General features: G+C 37.0%; 7 protein-coding genes across 7 annotated transcripts; 1 reads left to right on the top strand and 6 right to left on the bottom strand.

The window, feature by feature from the left end:
* Window positions 1-242: 242 nt before the first annotated feature.
* On the bottom strand, window positions 243-1,662 carry LOC110228146 (pentatricopeptide repeat-containing protein At3g60980, mitochondrial-like). Its single transcript, XM_021024484.1, has one exon. It carries the CDS (start codon window positions 1,607-1,609, stop codon window positions 380-382), a length of 1,230 nt encoding a protein of 409 aa, XP_020880143.1. The 5' UTR covers window positions 1,610-1,662; the 3' UTR covers window positions 243-379.
* Window positions 1,663-4,143: 2,481 nt separating this feature from the next.
* LOC110228147 (pentatricopeptide repeat-containing protein At3g60960, mitochondrial-like) lies at window positions 4,144-5,504 on the bottom strand. Its single transcript, XM_021024485.1, has one exon. The coding sequence runs from the start codon at window positions 5,495-5,497 to the stop codon at window positions 4,289-4,291; it is 1,209 nt and encodes a 402-aa protein (XP_020880144.1). The 5' UTR covers window positions 5,498-5,504; the 3' UTR covers window positions 4,144-4,288.
* Window positions 5,505-5,725: 221 nt separating this feature from the next.
* Window positions 5,726-6,543, bottom strand: LOC110228148. The gene is made up of 3 exons (XM_021024486.1): window positions 6,364-6,543; window positions 6,114-6,282; window positions 5,726-5,821 (listed from the first exon to the last, which is right to left on the bottom strand). Exons 1-3 carry the CDS (start codon window positions 6,511-6,513, stop codon window positions 5,727-5,729), a joined length of 414 nt encoding a protein of 137 aa, XP_020880145.1. The 5' UTR covers window positions 6,514-6,543; the 3' UTR covers window position 5,726.
* Window positions 6,544-6,858: 315 nt separating this feature from the next.
* On the bottom strand, window positions 6,859-8,243 carry LOC110228149. Its single transcript, XM_021024487.1, has 2 exons — window positions 7,412-8,243; window positions 6,859-7,291 (listed from the first exon to the last, which is right to left on the bottom strand). Exons 1-2 carry the CDS (start codon window positions 7,482-7,484, stop codon window positions 7,029-7,031), a joined length of 336 nt encoding a protein of 111 aa, XP_020880146.1. The 5' UTR covers window positions 7,485-8,243; the 3' UTR covers window positions 6,859-7,028.
* Window positions 8,244-9,053: 810 nt separating this feature from the next.
* On the top strand, window positions 9,054-9,958 carry LOC110228571 (pentatricopeptide repeat-containing protein At4g21300). Its single transcript, XM_021026259.1, has one exon. It carries the CDS (start codon window positions 9,170-9,172, stop codon window positions 9,956-9,958), a length of 789 nt encoding a protein of 262 aa, XP_020881918.1. The 5' UTR covers window positions 9,054-9,169.
* Window positions 9,959-10,603: 645 nt separating this feature from the next.
* Window positions 10,604-18,758, bottom strand: LOC110228145 (RAB6A-GEF complex partner protein 1-like). Its single transcript, XM_021024478.1, is given in 27 exon segments — window positions 10,604-11,577; window positions 11,654-11,724; window positions 11,827-11,946; window positions 12,033-12,223; window positions 12,348-12,410; window positions 12,502-12,618; window positions 12,776-12,853; window positions 12,939-13,074; window positions 13,178-13,305; window positions 13,401-13,442; window positions 13,542-13,601; window positions 13,823-13,880; window positions 14,071-14,253; window positions 14,349-14,488; window positions 14,619-14,798; window positions 14,916-14,969; window positions 15,136-15,310; window positions 15,382-15,524; window positions 15,649-15,753; window positions 15,755-15,845; window positions 16,039-16,262; window positions 16,352-16,784; window positions 17,071-17,483; window positions 17,581-17,662; window positions 17,754-17,902; window positions 18,168-18,275; window positions 18,384-18,758. Coding segments are annotated over 24 exon segments (3,483 nt in total). The 5' UTR covers window positions 18,531-18,758; the 3' UTR covers window positions 10,604-11,577; window positions 11,654-11,724; window positions 11,827-11,946; window positions 12,033-12,049.
* On the bottom strand, window positions 10,788-12,044 carry LOC110228570 (dynamin-related protein 1B-like). Its single transcript, XM_021026258.1, has 5 exons — window positions 12,033-12,044; window positions 11,827-11,946; window positions 11,654-11,724; window positions 11,107-11,569; window positions 10,788-10,907 (listed from the first exon to the last, which is right to left on the bottom strand). Exons 1-5 carry the CDS (start codon window positions 12,042-12,044, stop codon window positions 10,788-10,790), a joined length of 786 nt encoding a protein of 261 aa, XP_020881917.1.
* Window positions 18,759-19,875: the final 1,117 nt, after the last annotated feature.

Below are 19,875 nucleotides of genomic sequence, written 5' to 3'. Positions count from 1 at the left end.
GTGATGATATTCTCACGGTGGTTTCACCATAATCTGGTCCGATCATGTTTTAATCGATTTATAAACGATTTGGTAATTGAAACTAAAAATATTGATTTGGTAATTCAATACCATATATTATTTTTTTTATCCTTTTCGAGAAAAATTTTGCGTTGTTTTTATCTTTCTACAGTTTAATTATTATCGTTATTGAAGAAAGTTTTCTTTGTGTGCATTGCAACATCTGAAGAAAGTCACACGTCTAATAAATAGCTCATTCATTGGTGCTAAAGAGGAACTTATAACTACCATTATTCTTGATACAAAAAACAAGAAAAAAAAAAAAAAACTAACTAAACTAGCATTATCCAATACAACTAAAGTAAAATGATGAAAAAAGTCAAAACAGATAGGTGACCTCCTTTAGAGCCGCATCGACCATTTTGTTGGAGGTTTTGATAGCATCATCGATTCTCCCAGCCTTGACATAAGCATCAATGATTGTTTTGAAAGTGGTAACGAAAAGTGAATCAGTAAAGAGAGACTCTGCTTCCGACAACATGCCATATTCGCAACACCTTGTGATAATGTATTCCTTACCTAAGAGATTCTTATCCTTGGCTCTCGCCTTGGCCTTGCTGTAGGTATCGATTGCCTCGCTACACCGACCCATATCAAAACACTCTTCCACCATTATCTCAACCGTATCAGAGCCCAAGCGTCTGTTATCGGTTCCACTTTGATCTAATATTTCATGGTACAAAGCCCAAGCATGTTTTTTCTCACCGTATTTGAGGAGGACTTTCAAAAGGGCGTTGCCAGTTTCTGGGCAAACCGGTAACTTGTTTGCTACTAGTATAGACTGGTGGTAGCACTCCATAGCTTCCACCTGTTTACCTTGCTTAAACCAGTATTCCATGAATGTGGCCATCAGGAATGCCACTCTGTTTTCATATCCAGGATACTCTGAACAGAGAAAATCATACGTAGACTTGCAACTAGCAATACCAGAAGAAAACAAGCGTTTGAATTCGTCCAAGACTAGATTCGCCTTGTCTAAATTCCCAAGATCCAAAAACCCGCGAATCAGATTGTTGTACGCCACGTGATCTGGGTAGGTTGTGACTGTCTTGGCCTTAAGCAAGGCTTCGGCTTGGTCCAGCCGACCGTAGTGGACTAAACCTTTGGTCAATACCCTGAACGTATCGTGGCTTGGGTAGTCGTGGACCACACTGGACTTGATGGATCGGTGGAAATCAAGAGCTTCCTCAACAAGACCTTGTTGGAAACGGGACTCGATGATGTGGTTGCAGCAATGGCTGTTGGGTTTGAGCTTATGCTTGTTGAAGAAGAAATCGTAGAGATCGTAAGCGTCCTTGTGCCTTTTATCCCGCAACATGCCTCCGATGATGTGTTTACATGTTGTTGCTGTGTACTCCGAGTTGATTCTTGTGAAGACAGCCAAACGGGCGTACTTGGCCGCCGTGTCTAAGTCGCCAACAGAGTTGACCAAGTACGAGACTCTCAAGCATAGATCCGTAGGACGGCAATCTGGGTTTGATAATATGTCCTCAGCTCTTCTTGGCACGGTGGTGCAGAAGCGCCGACCATGAATGAGGCGGCGGATCATTAGAGGCAAGCAAAACGACGGCTAACTAACTCTAGAGAAAAATTCAAAGTAAATTAATTTATTTAAACGACGTCTAGGGTTTTGGACGAAACATATATATTATTGTACAGTACTCCTTAGATTTTCCTATAAATCGTAATAAGTACAAAAAAAAGTTTAGGTAAGTACATTATTACTCAATTAATGTCCGAATCTAATCTATCTTCTATATATACATTTTTGGAGCACAATTAGCAAATAAATCCTGGAGTTGGGAAGTATTTACAACTTATGCCATTGACATTTATTATTAAGTTACAAAATTTAAATAAAAGATATTAACCAAACGATATCTTCAAAATCTCTATACAATATTTCCATATATCTTCAAAAAAAATTTCCTGAATTTTACTCTACAAAACTAGATTTGAACCCGCGGTACACCGCGGGGCTATAATTTTTTTTAAAAAAATCTAAATATAATTAGTTTTGTTTATTAATAGAGAATATAATATAATATTTCGACCTATTTTATAAATATACCATCCATATATCTATATTAATAGTTTTTAGTATATTAATTGTGTTTTAGGTTTAAATGGTATATCTATATATACACTTAAACGACATTTGGCTTTCTTCTTCTTCTTGCCTCAGTTTAGGAGAAAAAATTTTCTTGCGGTACACCGCGGAGCTATTATTTTTTAAAAAAGATTTTTCTTCCTTAAATTTTCTTGCGGTACACCGCGGGTCAATTTTTTAATAACTAAAAAATTATTTTGCAAAATTTTAAATTGTATTTGTTTTGTTAATATTGTTTATTTTGTTTAGTGTTTCTGATTTTATAATTAAATTTTTATTTTTAATTCTAGGATTTCATCCATAGTATATTGTTTAATATTAATATTGATCTAAACCCGTTGCACCATATAACCCCGTCCCGTAAAATTAAACATCATTTGTTATTTTTTTTGAATAATATTTTTATCCACTACGGGTCGCAGGTTCATGCGGATAAGCCCGTAGAGAGTTGCGGGTTTGCGGGTCGACCCGCCAAAAGATAAGCTATCTTTTGAAACCCTTTGTTTTGTTTAGAGGTTTTAAGAAAATATCCCTAAAAAATAATTTTCATTATATGAAAAAAAAGAAGTAGAAGAAATTATAGTATCAACATTCTCGATTTTTACATCACTCGTTACAATTAATTTTTTTTTTTGTAGATAAAAATCAGAAGTTAACTAAGTCGAGATTTTTAAAAAGATTGTTTAGAGATTTTTGGTAAATTGTTGAGAACATATTTGATTTCAAAATCTTTACTTAAATAGATAAGGAAATATTTTATAGAGACTTTTGCTAAATATATGAGAAATGAATTTTAATTAAAAATCTTTACTTAAATAAAACAAATCTAAATAATTAATGCTAATGGCATATCATTGTAAATACTTCTCAACTTCAGGATTTATTTGCTAATTGTGATCCAAAAATGTATCTATAGATATGCATAAATCCGATTTATAGCAAATATTTATATTAAAATTTTGCATAGTAATAAAAAATACTAATTTATAATAATCAAAATATTCACATAGAAAAATCATATACACATACATGAAAAAGAACTATATATATCATCATTTAAGCCGTTGGTTTATTTAAATAAATAAAAAACACAAAAAGTTGAATTTATTTACTTTATATGATAAATTTAAAATATATATTAGTAATATAAATTTAAAATCATTCAAGGAACGGTATACCACGGGTGAGATCCTAAAATTATTGGATTTTATAATAATAAAAATTTATTTTCTTGGATTTTATAACACTAATAATTTAGCTAACTGGATAATATAGATGATTTATATGGGATGACGGGTTTGGATCGATATTAATAAAGAACAGCTTATCACGGATGAAATCCTAAAATTAACAATCAAAATACAATTATACAACCTTAAACACAAAACAAAATATACAATGTTAACAAAACATATAACCTAAAATTTAAAAAATTAAGTTATAAAAAAATCGACCCACGGTGTACTGCGGAGTAAAATATTCAAAATTTTAAAATCTACCATACATCGTTACTTAAAAAATGTATGTTTTCGAATCTATACTTCAAAAATTGAAACCTAAATAATAGTAATCATACACTAAATAATACATAGATAGATATTTACATTTAAAAATACAAATTAATATGATATATTTTCAGTTAATCTTTTAAAAAAATAACATTACATTTTTAAAAAAAATAATAGCCCCACGGTGTACCGCGGGTTAAATTCTAGTTATATATTACTTGTATATAAATTACATTAGTCAATTAATGTTCGTTTGAAACAATTTAAAAAAACTTTTAAAATAGTAGATGGTAAGTTGATATCCTCAAAAAAAAAATCTCTGTGAAATAATATCCCATTCGAGGAAGCTATAACTAATACAATTGTTGTTGAGCTTTTGTTTTTGTAATAACAAAAGATGAATTTTGAAAGTTAAAAAGAAATCTAGAGTATGTATAAGTAAAAATATATATATATATATATATAATTATATATATATGATTAGAGTCTTCCTCTGGGTCAACATAACGTCTAAGAAAGTGATGAAATCCAAAGCACCATTACATATGGGAATTTGATTAAATCTACCACTTTTAGAGATGTGGCATTCCAAAAAAAAAAAAAAGGAAATTTATGTGGCGTGATGAATAGAAAGCTTTCTGAGATTAGAAATCTTCATCTTGTTCAAGGTCTTGATAGCATCATCGACTCTCCCTAGCTTAACATAACCATTGATCATTGCTCTGAATGTTGAAACGTCAGGTCCTGCCAACAAGTCATCACCGTATACGTCGGTAAACATGTCGGCAAAGAGTTTCTCTGCCTCCAACATGTTTCCTTGTTGGCAGAGACTCGCGATCATCGTTCTATAACACGTTCTCCTAACTCGCTCAAACGGTATAGTCTTTTCAGCGAAAAAACCCTCCTTGGACATGATTATGCCAACCGTCTCGGAATCACAGATTTCTATCATATCTATGAACAATTCCCAGGCCTCTGTTTTCTTACCGTGCTCCACAAGACATTTCAAAACTCTGTTTCCGGAAATGGTGTTGAGCAATTCAGCATGTTCGAGAGTTGCGAAAATCTCCATAGCTTCCTCGTCTTTGCCTTGCTTGAACCAGTAGTCCATAAACGAAACGTTGAAGATTGCAATCGCCTTGTGATAGTCTCGCCATGGAAGTTTACTATTCGGTCCTTTCAATTCCTCAAAGATTTGGCTAGCCCTTACGAATTTGCCTATATCCAGAAACCCGCGAATTAGAATGCCGTAGACGGTGAAATCACAGCGGCTCATGGATCTCACTAAATCACAAGCTTCATCGAATCTTTTAGCATCGACCAACGCTTTCGTGAGTATCCTGTACGTCTCGATCCCAGGAGCTAAACTCCCGTCGAGCAAAATGTGGCGGTAGAGCTCAAGAGCGTGGTCGACGCTACCTTGGTCGCAGTGTGCTTTGATGATGAGATTGCAGGAGAGCATGTTTGGGAGAGTCTGCGACTCGTTGAAAAAGTAATCGAACAGAGAGATGGCTTCGTCGTACCGTTTGGCGCTGCACATGGCGCCGATTACGGAATTGCAGATAAAGACGGTGTCTCTGTCGACTCGAAATTTTTCCAGGACAGCGAGGCGCGAGAGCTTCGAGGCATTGTCGAGATCAGACATCTCGATCATCGCCGTGACTCTGTAGCGCAGAGAAATTGGGCGGCGATCGATGTAGCTGGCCGTATCAAGCTTGGGGAGTGAGGAAGGATCTCTTCCGAGTGGGTAAGGAACGAACGCCTTCTTCGTAGCCTTTGCAACGGAGGGATTCTGAATTACGCGGCGGAGGAGAGACATGGCGGATTCTGAGTTTAGTTAGTTTTAGGGTTCAGTTTTGAATCGAATTTAAACAAAGCAGAAAATCGGGTCTAATAGATAATATATCTAATGGGCCTTTCTTCGAAACCCACTACGTAACAAGTCGCATTTTCAGACCAGTCCATTTGGAATACTCAGTCGAAACCCACTTATTGTAACGATCCTTTCTTTCTTCCATCCATTGGTAATGAGTTGCTTGGACTTTACTTTACTTGTTAGAATCTTTCACAGCCTGCTTTGATCGTTTTCTTCTTCCACCAGTAGGTTTGGTCTTCAGGTTAAAGACACCTTTCATCAACGAGCTTATTGTTAGAAACAAACCGTAATCTTTATTATCAATGAAAAGAATTGATACAATTTGTCTCTCGAGGAGAGCTCTAGCACATCACCAGAACATTACTCTCTCTCTCTACAATGACCATACGTCACTGTTACAACAACAAACAATGCATAAAGCCTAACAAATGAGAAAACTATTCTTATATAGGTGTCATTATTCACACGTGCCAACATTAGTTTCTTCAAGCTTCTTCTCTCACATGTGTGGCTTCCTCTGCTTTCTTCTTTCTTGTATACACATTCCGTGGCTTATCACTTATATCCACAGATCGATCTCCCATGATCTTATCATGGTACATCTTGCTTCCTATCTCACATATCTCTTCCTCTACTTCTTCCAATGGCTCGTCAATATTCAACTTCAGTTCTCCTTTCCTAATAACCGTTACACCAAACCCATTCGCCTTGGCTTCTCTAAATGCATCCTGTATATGTTAAAGAGAACAAATTTGAATCGATAACAGAATCGATCTAATTAAAGTTTCTTCCTTGGTTAGATTCATTACCTTTGGTGGGCGCGCAACAATGAAAACGTTTCCAGTCCTAAGCATATCCAGATGAGCTTGAATAATATAACAAAGGTTTCTACAGTCAGCAGCGTTCTCAAAAGCAATCACGTGATGTGGTTTGGGTTCTAATTCGAGATCTGTTGCCATTTCCAATGTGTAGAATCCTACTTGTTGCTCTCCTTTGTCATCAACCGTATACAATTCAAGGCACTGAAACACACAAAAAAAATACGATTAGATTTTTAAGGATTCTGAGTTTCTGCAAAGTGCAAATGTTTAGCAAGAAAACATACCAGTACATGCAGAAGGTCCAACCACCATAGATAATCTTCTTCCTTATCTTTTCCATACTCGCGGTATTTGCTCATAACAGCTTGAGGACCAACAACTCCATCTCTCTCTTGAGTTTGTTCAGTTTCTTTTCCATGAAGTTCTTGTTTCTCTCTGGCAGCTTTTCCATTATATTATATCAGCTGCGTCTTTGATTTCGTCTTCTGTAATCCATCGGTCCAAGTCTTTTCCCATGTCTCTCATAACAGCTTTCACTTCTGGATCAGTCTCTGCATTGTAAAACTCGAGGAACCCACGTGACCATTTCTTCGTGTGCTGCCAATACTCCTTTCCTGATTTTTTACCAGGTCTAACAGAGCCATCACTTCCTTCTACAAGACTACAGCAATCTTTGGCTGGCTTGAGGTAATTTCAGATGAAGGGGTGAGAGTGTTCTCAGAGGAAGCAGACGCTGAGAATTCCTGATGAGAGCTCTGTTCTTCATATTTCACAGAAGATAAAGATGCAGCTTTTCCAGAAAACAATGCTTCACGACGTTCATGATAGTTATTGAGAAACTCGGGTTTCTTACCAAGCGAAGGCCCTTTCCATCTCGGTATGATCTTTTCTGGTGGATCATACACACTGATGCCATCTGTATAATAAGAGGAACAGAGATAACTGAGATATATTTTGACAAGCTGATTAACGCATAAACTGTGAATGTGAGATACTGAGAAAACTTAGTCTCAACCAAAGTTGTAGAGAAGATTACCTACTCCGTAGTCCAGGTTTTCAAATTTCAACGTTTGAGTGAATCCACTGATGCAGATGAGACAGTTTCTCATTTTCTTTCTCAACTTTCTTCTCCAAGCCTTTCAAGAACATAGCTTTTGCCTTCAGCATCAATCAGGTGAAATGGATCCCTACCAGCCAGCTCATTATCTCGAACAAGAAAGACAATGTCTCTTAGCTTTTCGTCCTTCACCCACTCAAGCTCATCATTATACTCACTGCGGTAAACTTCTGCACTTTCAGCAACCGTACCTGGCTCCTGAGTTTCTCTCTCTCTTGCGGCCATATAATTATCCCTAAATCCTGCTCTCATTTTTTCAACAACAGGCTCAAAATTCATGGTAATTTTTCTCTATCCAATTCTCCTTCCCTGATGGTTCTGCCTTCTCTATTTGTTCAGTATCACCAGAAGAACTTTTGGCTGATTTGAAAAAACTTGTTTTGCGCTCTTCTCTTTATTTGAAGAATCTCTTTGCTTGCTCGATCCCTTAACTGAGAGTTTTTGGTAATCATTCTTTTGGGGTTGAGAATCAACATCCTTCCCCAGCGGTTCAGAAGAAGCAGACTCAAGTGCAGATTTCAAGGTTCCGTTGACAGCTGCACCAAGGATTTTATTTTTATCAACCAATTCGTGTTCTCTAGCTACACCATGCTCTACGTCGCTCTGCTTTGGGAAGATTTCATCACTGTCTTGGGCTATCATCTGAGACGGTTCCTGAGTAAGCTCTTTCTCACCAGTGACCCGTGACTTACGACCAGTGCTATTATTCATCATACCTAATTGATCCTTATCACGAACTAGTGGTACCACATTACTCGCCTTTTCTTTGTCAGATGCTGCCATTTCATGACTAGGAGAACCAGAATCTCCTTGTATGGAGTAAGTAGCTAAACAGGCCATTTGGCTTGAAGATGAGGATAACTTGAAGAGGAAGCTTCTTAGGTTTAACCAAAGGTGTGGTTAACTAGAGTTAAAGTTAGAATGTATTAGGAGTTATCTAATGTGTTCTTAATTCTATTAGGAATAGGATTTATGTTTTCTTATAAATAGATGTAGAGTAAACATTCAAAGCCTTTCTTAAGGCCCAAGTTACATGAGGAGGTTAGAGTTATTGTAACTAGGAAAAACTAATACGAGTTTCCTATAAATACATATCTTAGGTTTTGATAAGTTTGTTTAGTCAAAGTATTCTTGTGTTGAATAATAGCTTTAGATTTCTCTTTAGAAGCTATGAATTTCTTAAAGTTTGTATCTTCAAAGATAAACCAACAATCCCTCGGTAATCCCTCTTTTTGTTTTTCATATTATATATTTTTTTCTTTCCAAAATTTTAATAAATTTATTTGTAATGTTTTAGGAAATGTTTTCTCTATTTGTCAAAAAGGTCGATTTAACTCTAATGGCCTCCGTAGGATGAGTTCAAAAGCCGAGCATCCCGAAATACCATTATTTATCCAGGTTACAATTTTATTACAAAATCTTTAAGGTATATATTCAGTTGGTATATATACATCTTGGTAACTGAATAATGTTCTTTTCTTACAAAATCTTTCACAGAAATTTCAGAGATTTGTTTCTATATATGAGAGCAACATTAAATATGGGATTAGTCGAGCCGCGTACATACAAGACTTGGTGATTGTTTCTCCTCCCTACTTCCTAAAAGATATCTATCGAGCAGCCAGCCTCAAAACAAACTGTGAGAGCCCTCCTTTGGAGCAGAGGTTGGATAAGTTGATGATGTATAATTTGGAACTTTTATGCTTTGCCTATGTTGGCGACCGAAGATCAGTGGTATCGATACTCTTGAGTCATGAGCATGCTGGTGACATCTTTTTTCATCCCAAGAGTCGAGAACTACACGGGTTAGCCATGAAGATGCATATGCTAGAGGATGAAATGAGCATTTGCAAAATCATGACCCTCTATTCAATAGAGGGATGCTCCCTGCAATCAATCGAGAATATATTCAGAACTTCGAAAACCAAAGGAAGACTGATATATAACCACATGATCTCGGTGTATGGAAAACACTATGCTGAGGATGCAGACCGGTTGTTTCTGGAGATGGTCAAGACAATTCGTCCCAATGGTTACACATTCAGGTACCTTCTCGAGGCATGGACGATAGCATGTGACCCAGAAAGAACTCTCAAAGTCTTTCAATCAATGAAGATTTATGGAGTTGAGCCTGACTCGGTTCATTATGGGGCAATTGTTGATTGCTATGCAAGGATGAGGACACCGTACTACATCCATATGGCGATCTTGTTTCTAAAGGAACATCCGATTGCACAGGGACAGTATGCGTTTAACACAATTCTGAACAGATGTGTCCCTCAGCAGATAGCTTCTTCAAAAGAAGAAATGGAAGAGATCGAGGAGACCATTAAACTTGCTCAAGATATGGTTGATCATTTTGATGAGAAGGGATTCATGTATGCGGTTCTTGAGAAAACATACTGGAGGCTAGAGAATCATGGGTTGAAGTGGCCTTGGACTGTTAGCAAAACAAGAGGAGAATGAGTAATAGGTGAAATAAATCTTCTCTGCCTTTTTGTTCTGCTTTTGTTTTTGCATTACCTAATTCATTACTTTGTAAGTGAGTTTCAAGTTTAACGCTTTCATAACTTTGTCACTAGAGTCTTCCTCTTTCAGATACAATTATCTTCTATTATCTTAACAATTTCATTGAGTGTGGCATATCATTATGTAGTTTAGATCTTTACCGACCAGATTTTCACATTGACTGAAAAGAAGGAATAATATTAGGATTCACAAATAGAAAAACATGACTCAATGATAAAGTTACACATTCCTAGTAAATTACAGCTACTTTCTACATATATATCTTTCTGCTTCAGTGATCAGTTTTCGTATATTGTCCATAGAGAGGTGTTTGTCGAACTGTAGTCTTTTAATGGCAGCTGGGAATTTGATTGTCGAACACAGAAATGTTAAAAGCTGAAAAAGTCATAGCTTGTTTTAGAGCAGCTACCAAATCTTGTATGTTAAAAGCATCATATATATCAAGCTCCTCAATTATGTACCTTAGAGAGCATCTTTCCAAGATACTCTAAGCCCATTCTGTCAGATAATCTCCAAACATTTAGAACACTTAGGCTGTTAAATATTCACTCACCAATATTTAGTGAGATTCTCATATTTATATTTACTTTTGTAATAATAATTTGATTCCAGCCCCAACTATCCTCGTACAAAACTTTAAACTTATTCAGAAACAATGTCAATTCGAACACCAGATTAAAAAAAAAAGACAAATGGGAAGGAAAAGAGACAAAAAAAAAATAAAAAAAAATGAAGGAACCGTATCCTAAGGAAACAAAAAAAATGTCTACTTGGAGCAAGCAACTGCTTCAATATCCGTCTGAGCACTTCTATACAATTCCAGCCTCTTTGCAATTGAAGTTCTTCGCTGCTGAACCGCAGGATCCTCATCCAACAATTTGCTCATCTGTTTTCAACACCAAACCATTTTAACATACTTACTCATAACAGACCATGTTCACATAAGACAACACATTCAAACCGATTCTTCGGAGTTAGGCATCGTTGTATCTGTTGAAAATCTAATGTGTCGGATTCCCATCTTTTTCAGAATCTTGTGGGAGAACTCGACCGATAAATAACCAGACTCCATGTCCACTTGTTACAGAGTTGCTTTCCTGCTCTCTTCTCTCATTTGATCCAATGAATCCATGGTTGCACCTGATACTTCTACTCTCAGTGTTGGATATTGCTTCAGTTCTTGTAGTCATGACGAAAGCACATAACCATGGTTCACAACTCATAAGTGTTGTTGTTGTTGTTGTTGGGTTTATGACTTTGAGCAGAGATATTCTTACAGATGTTTCGCCCATGGATTTGTGGATAAGATCCTTGCAAATGGAATGAACCGCATCAACTGCTGCTTCAGCAGGGCCTCTAATGGAGACTAAGCATGATTCTATTAGGCGGCGATAACCTTGTTCAGGAGCTATAAGATGAAGTTGATATCTTTCTGCTTCAGTGATCAGTTTCCGTACATTGTCCATAGAGAGATGTTTGTCGAATTGCAGTCTTTTAATGGCAGCTGGGAATTGATTGTCGAACACAGAATTTATCTTTTCACACCACCTGAACGTCTGTGGGGTTGTTATTGATAATCGTAAAGCCAGAAAATTGCATTAGCCACAATCCAGAAACATGCGGGTGACTTACGTGCCATCGAGGTGTTCTTTAAAAGTTTGATCAAAGGCCCGGCAAATTTCCATAATCTTATAAAGTTTTCCCTGCATTCAAGAGAATGAGTATTAACGAAGGAGGGATTTGAAATGAGAGAAGGAACCAAAGAATGAAAGGCGAAAAAGGTTCTTAAGACAAAAGATCCTTACACCAGCATCAGCTGCTACAAGCTTCCCAAGATGGCTTAGCTCTGTCTCTAACTCGGAAATAGTCTTTGTGATAAGAGACTGAAGTCCCGGGATTCTCGACTTGCTAACAACTTCCAAACGCTGAAAAGTTATAGATGGTTTTAGAGCAAATACCAAATCTTTTATGTTTAAAGCTTCATATATACACAGGCTGCTCAATTATATACCTTAGAGAGCATCTTTCCTAAATACTCTGAACCCCTTCTGTCAGTTCAGAGTATTCTGGGGAAGTCTGGAAGTAATCACGTTCAGGTCGACGAGCAGCTATCATATCAACACTTTTATTAATGTCAGCTTGAGACCGGTTTACAACACCAACCCAAGGATACCTTAATCTGTATCCCCTTCCTTCAAGTATCTAAAATCCCGAAACATTTAGAAGACTTAGGGACCGTTCAATATTCACTCACCACAATTTAGTGAGATTCTCAAATTTATCTTCATCGTGTCTTATCATAATGCAATTAGAGATAAGTTGTTACCTCTAAAGTCAGGCTATATGCTTTCCACAACCGTAGATCATACCGGAAAATATCATAAAGAACCTGCGTTGTGTGACAAATAAAGAAACAATCTGGTTATGTCGCTGTGATGCTTTAAAGTCGTGATAACGGTGGAAATCTAAAAGATTTTCACCTCAGACCGTTGTAAAAGAGTGGCAAGAACAACTATCCATTCTTCGAATTTGACAGAACACATCTGCGCCAATAGAAACTCTGCATCTAACCTGTTCTGTAGCTCACTCATTTGCAGCTGACAGATATCAATAGTTAGACTTCGACGTAAGATAAATTTAGTCAAAAATGCAGACTTTTACAATGCGATGGGATCTATGTTTTAGTTTTCACATTGTTTCAAGCTACAGAATGAGAATAAACGAGTTTTGAACATCAATGGAGTTGATTATTACCTTTTCCCCAATCAGTTCAAGTCCTGCAGCAAAATTTTGCAGCTGTGCACAACCATATCTTTCTCGTTGAAGAAAATCCTGGAATTTTGGTATTGTTAGTGAATGAATATATACTTATTGGGCCCAAGCATGAAAAGGTGAAAGGTACAAATTGTATACGTACCACAATATCAAACTGGGTGCCTTTGAAGAATGCAACAAGCTTTGAAAGTTCTTTACCAGACATCAAGTAACTGACATGACTTTCAAGTATGCTCTTAACAGAAGCAACATGAGGACTTTGCTCTTTGAAAGAAGAGCTGCTTCAGAGTCACGTTATACAAATAAAAATTGATCAGAAGGCAGTTGTATCACTCTAGAATATCAAAAATAGTAAACCCTCAAACTGATAAAAATTTCCACCTCTTATCGAGTGATGATTTCTTGTGGCTGGAGCAGAAAATAAGAAACCCGAGAAGCTTAGGTGATAATGAATCTGATTCTGTTGGCGCCTGCTCAATGTCTCTTCCAGATCTTAGTAAGAACCTCACCTAACAGCATAATTTTCATAGAAAAACATCATTACTCAGGATTCAAGCTTTGAATTGCCCATTTTAAACAAACAACAAGAACATCAAATACATACTAGCTCTCCAGCAAGATCATAGAGGGACTCATCAAGTGTCGCCTGCAAATATACAAATAAACTTTCTTAAGAACAGGAAGAACAAAATTGACAAGAAAGGACTCGAAAGATATAGATTCAACATGCGACAGCCGAAATTACCTGCAATAGCCGTAATGCACAGTACTGACTGACAGCAACACCTTCTAGTTTGGCAATCACCTGCACCATTTCTATACTTAGTGTACGATTCGAAACATAACCAAATAGATTTCTACAGTGTTCTATAATAGTAACTCCATGAGCTTTTTTGTCCCACAAAATTTTAATCAAATGAAGTCTGACACTCCTACTTGCCTAGTAACATATAGAAGACAGCGTTTTGTTGATACAAACATTATTTAACTAAACATACTCGAGGGTTAAGGACTTCTGAGTCTTACAAGTATATAGCAAGCTGCGGTTCGATACCATCTTCGCTGGAAGCAGTCCTCAAACAACCTAGAACCCAAAAGCGAATATCAAGTTTCGTAGCACAGAATACAGTTTAATCAACAAAAAGAGCAGACAAGGTTGGTGAAGTTTGCCATCTTAGCAATTGTTAATAGTTCAAGTGTCTGGTACAGTAAAACAAACCTAGTTATATAAACGTTACAAGAAACAAAGGCCAAACACAGACAGAGAAACATACGTTGTTGAAATCCCAGCAGCAGAAAATAAATCAGCCCAGTGACGGGCATCGGTTTTTCTGGCTACATTCACAACCACATCATAGTACTCCGGGAAATTCTTTATTAAATCACAGGCTTTTCTCAAAAGGGATAACTTTTTAAGATGCCCAGGTCCTGAAATCTGGTTCCTGTTTGGATTTGGCCTGAAATTTGTAAATGCCATACGTTCAGCACAAAAATCAAATCAGGTGAAGCAAGACAAGAAGGTTAAGTAAAAAAATACAATGAACAGAGATACTTTATAAAGATTGATAGCATTGGATACTTAGAAATCTCTGCATCAAAAACAGTAAAAAGAAGCCACTCCAGACAATGGAAAAAGTGAGGTTTCTCTGCCGATAATTGTGCTAAGAGTAACGCCTCTTCATTTTTATCTCTCTGTCCACAATATGAGAAAAACAGAATAAAGATTCTGAGAGAATAAAAATATTCTCAAGGGAGAAATGAATAAAAGAAGAAAGAAGAGATTCTTCTAACTTAAGAAAAGAAAAGCCAGGACCAACAATACCTGAAGGAGGTGGCGGAGCAGGCAATGTAGTATAGTCTGAGCCTGGGGTGTAGGCTCAAAACAAGGAAACTCTGCGCTAGCCGAAAATGACATTCTCTGAGAAACTCCGACAACGACACCCACATTTGGTAAAAGTCCCAAGGGATACACCTCACGATCAAATTCCAACTCTGGATCCAACTGAAGAATGGAACATAATAAAAATGCACAAACAATGATGTTACAGACAATAAAGATCAGAACAAAAAGACAAGCTACCAATGACGGTGAAAAAATGGACTCTACTAGCATGCATACCTGCAGGAAATCCTCTTGCATAAAGGGATCATCCCCTAGAGAAGGATACCAAACCTGTAATATAGAATCCCAGCGTTAAACAAATAAGGAAATTACGAAAGACAGCGATCAAATAGAGAGTTACTGTCAGACACTTGGGGCAGGGCAACCCTAGTAAAAAAAAGAAGAAGAAGAAGAAGAAGAAGAAAATTGGGCATAACAAGCAGCTTTGAAGAATTACCTGCATTCCTCGGTGCCCATAATCTAGCCAAGATACTTCCTCAACAAGATTTGTCTTCTCCTCTGATTGACCACATGTCACCCAAAACAGTTCAACTGAGTCTGTAAGTTCCCTCTCTCGTCCATCAACCAAATCAAGAAGTGAAAGCTCCCCATTTCCCCTCAGTATAAGACATCTATGGAGACCACAAAGGCAATTAGAATGACAGCGTAAACTGATACGATGTTCTACTCTATTGATGATTACCTTGAGGGTTCCCTGTCTGACAAATCAGAAGACAAATTATCATTATCCAACTCGCCTTCTCTCGGGTGCAGGTCAGGAACAAAGAACATTGCTGCTGGATGGCTCTTTGCAGTCATGATTGACAACTCTCTTACTGTGGAAAGCTGTTTGTCATTTAATCACTTTAAGGTGCATGAAAAGCAACTCAAGCGCTCACATTTGGAAGTTAAAAAGGTATAATTTACTGGAAATGATGCAGAGAAGAAATGAACCGGAATAACTAACTACCTGTAGATCTGCTTTGCTTGAAGGTGTCAATTCGCCATATATCTTCACATGGTAAACATGGATGACAAACGGAAGATAAGATACAAGTATATAATCCTGGTACACAATCCATCACCATTGGTTTGCCAAGCAGCACTTAACGACAAAGTAAAGAGCTCAGATCAAGGTGATATCTTGGATAGAAAAGCAGTTCATATCTGCAATAATTAGCGAACATACACGTGAAACTAAACAATATTCAAAGAAAAAGTGCTCAGAAACGTTTATCACAATAATGTTATGTAAAAAAGTCTGGAAGAGTTGCAAACACCATTCTACCAAAAGGCACTAAACATTAATAAATATAGCCAGTAAACCATGATTAGAAACTAATAATAGATAGGGCCTTACGTCTCAGAAGCTTCGATGTAGTTACAGATTACGACTATCTTCCCCAACCATAACAAACCCTTGCAATGAATCTGTTGTTCTTGACTGACATCTCCAAATACCCTCCACTTCTTAAACCTAACGTCATACAAAATCAGGCCATGTAAACCAGCAACCGCCAAGTATTTCCAATCCTCGCTAGCTGCCACATGTTGAACAGGCCAATTTTGGGTAATATAAGAAACCTGGACCAAGAAAACATATATAAGAAATTTATTTCAAAAGTGATACGATGAATGAACAAAAGGGGATAACGGATATGTTGATACTCAACTGGAAGTTTTAGATGTAAAAGCTTAAGCTCGTCAGTGTCCTCCGCCTGAACCATCAGTAGTCTATCATCACCATACATTACCTGACGAACATAAGTTTTTCCTGAAACTCCTCTATTTAAGCAACATTTCCCAAAAGAAAATGCAAGAATTCTATCACTTGATGCCTCCTCTGTAGCAAATAGTCTATATCCATATTCATCCCACTGGATGGCTGAAGTACCATTCATCAGTGGTTCGTATTTACTGTCTTGTTTTGGATTAATTTTAGGGGAAGATGTAGAACTCAATCCAATTTGGCGGACAGTTGACATCAATCGACATCCAGAAACAGACCAAACTGCAAGTCCTCTCGACTTCCACCCAACTGCAAAAGCAGAATTATCAGGCGTCCATGCAATGTTATTGACAGGCCCAGTGTAATCCGCTGAATAACTGCAAGTTTCAAAACAGCGTTATCAACCATGTACCCAAAATATCACGGGCGTGAAATAAACACAAGAAGTAAAATTGAAAATCTTGAATAGATCAGCTTAGTTAAACTGGAATAAACCATTCAGCATTGCCTACCGAAGGCGTATAAACTTCCAGATATAGTATAAGATTATGGTCTTTACACAACACCAGAATAAAACTACTCAGATATAGAGTAATACCCAAACCTTTCAAAACTAATATTAAAAAATAAACGTTCAACACAAAATAGTAACAAGTTACTTACCCCCAGTCATGCAAAGAAACTGTTCGTAAGAGAGAGATCGATTGTGACAGATCGTATAATTCCACCATCCCTTTTCTTGTACCCACAGCAAGAATTTGTTGCTCTGAAGCCACTGATGCACAAACAGCATCACCACCCAACTTCTTCTCAGCTTTAATGCTCTCAGTGTACTTTAAACCTTTCTTATTCACAGAGCATACTACTAGCTGCCCATCAGAATTTAACACAAACAATAACTTCGAGCGAGTGCAGAGTTCCAGCTGAACAATAGCCGATTTTGTTGAGAATTCATCATCAGATGCAAGTGCTGCTGAAGCTACTCCAGAGACTAGCCCATTACCAAGAGAGTAGGACAAGAGTCTATCATCGTTGCTATCAGAAGGGTGGGAGCCAATACTGAAAGCTCCACCAAACTACAAAGACAAACAAAAATTTAGAAATCAGGAATCTTGCACAAAGAATTCAAAAACCCCAAGAAGAAACTATGCAGATGAAGCAGATCTAAATTACCTCTCCTTTCCAGGAAATACTATATAAACATCCATCAGAAAGTCCCAAAAGCATAGTTTTGCTGTCCCTCACAAAATTGCTCCTGCACAGAGTGAAAGAATTGGCCTCACATTTCTAATCCCAGAACATTGACTGTGTAGACTCATACGGGCACGTACAGAAAAAGCACTTACACAGACAAGTCCTTCCCAGCAAAAGGGACCTGCTCACTTAGCAAAAGAGATATGGTCGCAAAAGACAACTCCGAGGGTTGTCTCTCTCCGGGTTTTACTCGTTTATCAGTAAACTTAATTTTATATATATGAAGGAAGAATGATGATGTCTGCAGATTAAAACCAAGAACAAAAAGAAAATGGTGAAAAGACATACAAGTGTGATAACAAAAACAGGTATCTTGATTAAACGATTCAAACAAGATACTAGTACTGAAATGAGAGGCGTAAGCTGAATGTTTGATATCATCAAGCTCTCAATATTAAAAACATGTTTTTTGCTCATTCTAACTACAATCTGGTGAAGATTCAAATAACTAGATTCTGTATACCAAATCAAGAAATTCTCAGCTAAGGAAGAAAGTAAGAACTTACAAGAAGAGCAATCAATTTGGAGTCTGGACTCCACACAGCTTGCAAATTCTCTCCTTCTTCTCGCACCGACCTGTCATCTCTCATATACTTTCCCAACCTCACTCGTTGCTAATTCCGGAAATTGAAATTCAAACAAAAAAGCTATAAGTTAACGAACTCTAGACTCCAATTACGAATCACAGTGACGAAATGCAGCTATGATGATAAAGCAAGCACCTGAGAAGAACCCCAAAGCTCCAAGTGAGACGGAGAAACAACCAGCAATAGCCGGCCGGCGAGCTTAAGGTACACGACTCGCTGAGAAGACGGACACGATCCTTCTAGAAGCGGGATCACCTGCGGCCATCCGTAAGCCATATACATCTTTGGCTATATCTCTTCTCCTCAAATGAAACTCTAATCCTCCTTGCCTATATCTCTCTATCTCTCTATCTCTACAATGGATCTGATTGATTCTGATGAGAAGAAATTACAGACTCTGTTCATATTACAGAGATCATTGAAACATTTTGTTGGAAAAAACAATTGGAAGAAGATGGATCTCGCAGATCCATACACGGAGCATCAAAATTTGGAATGCTGAAAAACCGACCGGTTTATAATGATCGGATTTTAATTTAATCGGTTTTTAAGTGTTGTACATGAAAACCGGATTTGTAAATGATGCCGTAAACAACTAAACATAATGGGCCAATGGGCCTCCTTTTTTTTCTTTTGACATGGCCTCCGGTGATGATATTCTCACGGTGGTTTCGCCATAATCCGGTCGATCATGTTTCAATCGATTTATAAACGATTTGGTAATTGAAACTAAAAATATCGATTTGGTAATTCAATACCATTAATTATTTTTCATCCTTTTAGGGTCTGACTGGTTTAAACGCAGCGGTTGCGGTTGCGGTTGCGGGAGTTTGCGGAAGCGGGCGGTTGCGGTTTCAAGCGTTACCAAGCGTTTTGAACGACTGGTTTAGCGTTTAAAAATGGATGCGTTTGCGGAAGTTTTATGACTGGTAAACCAGCGGGTGCAGTAGCAGTTAAATAAAAAATGACTAAAAAAATAAAAAATATTACAAAAAAAAAAGAAATAAAAACACCAATATATTATTATGATAATATTAGAAAAATTGAACATGCTTAATAATTAAAACCATAAATAAAGTACTAAATAATTATTCAAAAATAAAAAAAATTTATAATAAGATAGTACTTTATGATGGGTCGTTAACACCAAAAATTGTATCAAGTAATAGGACAAACTGTAAATAACGTTGAATTCAATCAAAAAGCAAGTAATTTTCTATTCGAGAAAACAAATCGAAACATATATTCAATCAAAAAGAAAAGTAATATATAATGAAAGAAAAAAATATTCAAATTGATTTTCATCAGTTTGGGTGGAAGACATTGAGAAAATAAGGTTTTAGAATATTGATTAGGGTTTCTGATGAGAACGTGATACAAAGATGAAAGATATATATAAGATTAATATATTTTATAATAATTATAAGTAAACGTTTGATTTTTTTTTTTTTTTTTTTTTTTTTTTTTTTTTTTTTTAAATCCAACTGCTACCGCCCGCAACCGCAAACGCTTGCGGGAAGGAGCTTTTGAAATTCAGCGATTTCGAGCGGTTTGAAGCGGTACGGAACGGTTTCTATGATTGGTACCAACCGCTAACAACCGCAACCGACCGCTAGCAACCGCTAGG

This window comes from Arabidopsis lyrata (genome assembly GCF_000004255.2).
Source record: "Arabidopsis lyrata subsp. lyrata unplaced genomic scaffold ARALYscaffold_5, whole genome shotgun sequence".
NCBI lineage: Eukaryota > Viridiplantae > Streptophyta > Magnoliopsida > Brassicales > Brassicaceae > Arabidopsis > Arabidopsis lyrata.
The sequence above is the reverse complement of the archived record's forward strand: the minus strand, read 5'-3'. Positions and strand labels throughout refer to the sequence as shown.

What these genes read in the sequence shown, in the direction of transcription:
- LOC110228146 (XM_021024484.1), bottom strand. Translation starts at nt 1,609, where the DNA reads ATGATCCGCCGCCTCATTCATGGTCGGCGCTTCTGCACCACCGTGCCA.
- LOC110228147 (XM_021024485.1), bottom strand. Translation starts at nt 5,497, where the DNA reads ATGTCTCTCCTCCGCCGCGTAATTCAGAATCCCTCCGTTGCAAAGGCT.
- LOC110228148 (XM_021024486.1), bottom strand. Translation starts at nt 6,513, where the DNA reads ATGGCAACAGATCTCGAATTAGAACCCAAACCACATCACGTGATTGCT. An exon ending in TTGTTGCGCGCCCACCAAAG is followed by an intron (nt 6,283 to 6,363) that starts GTAATGAATCTA and finishes TAACATATACAG; the next exon opens with GATGCATTTAGAGAAGCCAA. An exon ending in AGATCGATCTGTGGATATAA is followed by an intron (nt 5,822 to 6,113) that starts GTGATAAGCCAC and finishes TTCTAACAATAA; the next exon opens with GCTCGTTGATGAAAGGTGTC.
- LOC110228149 (XM_021024487.1), bottom strand. Translation starts at nt 7,484, where the DNA reads ATGAGAAACTGTCTCATCTGCATCAGTGGATTCACTCAAACGTTGAAA. An exon ending in AAACCTGGACTACGGAGTAG is followed by an intron (nt 7,292 to 7,411) that starts GTAATCTTCTCT and finishes CTTATTATACAG; the next exon opens with ATGGCATCAGTGTGTATGAT.
- LOC110228571 (XM_021026259.1), top strand. Translation starts at nt 9,170, where the DNA reads ATGATGTATAATTTGGAACTTTTATGCTTTGCCTATGTTGGCGACCGA.
- LOC110228570 (XM_021026258.1), bottom strand. An exon ending in TTGTAGCAGCTGATGCTGGT is followed by an intron (nt 11,725 to 11,826) that starts GTAAGGATCTTT and finishes TCTTGAATGCAG; the next exon opens with GGAAAACTTTATAAGATTAT. An exon ending in GAGAGCAGGAAAGCAACTCT is followed by an intron (nt 10,908 to 11,106) that starts GTAACAAGTGGA and finishes TGTTGAAAACAG; the next exon opens with ATGAGCAAATTGTTGGATGA.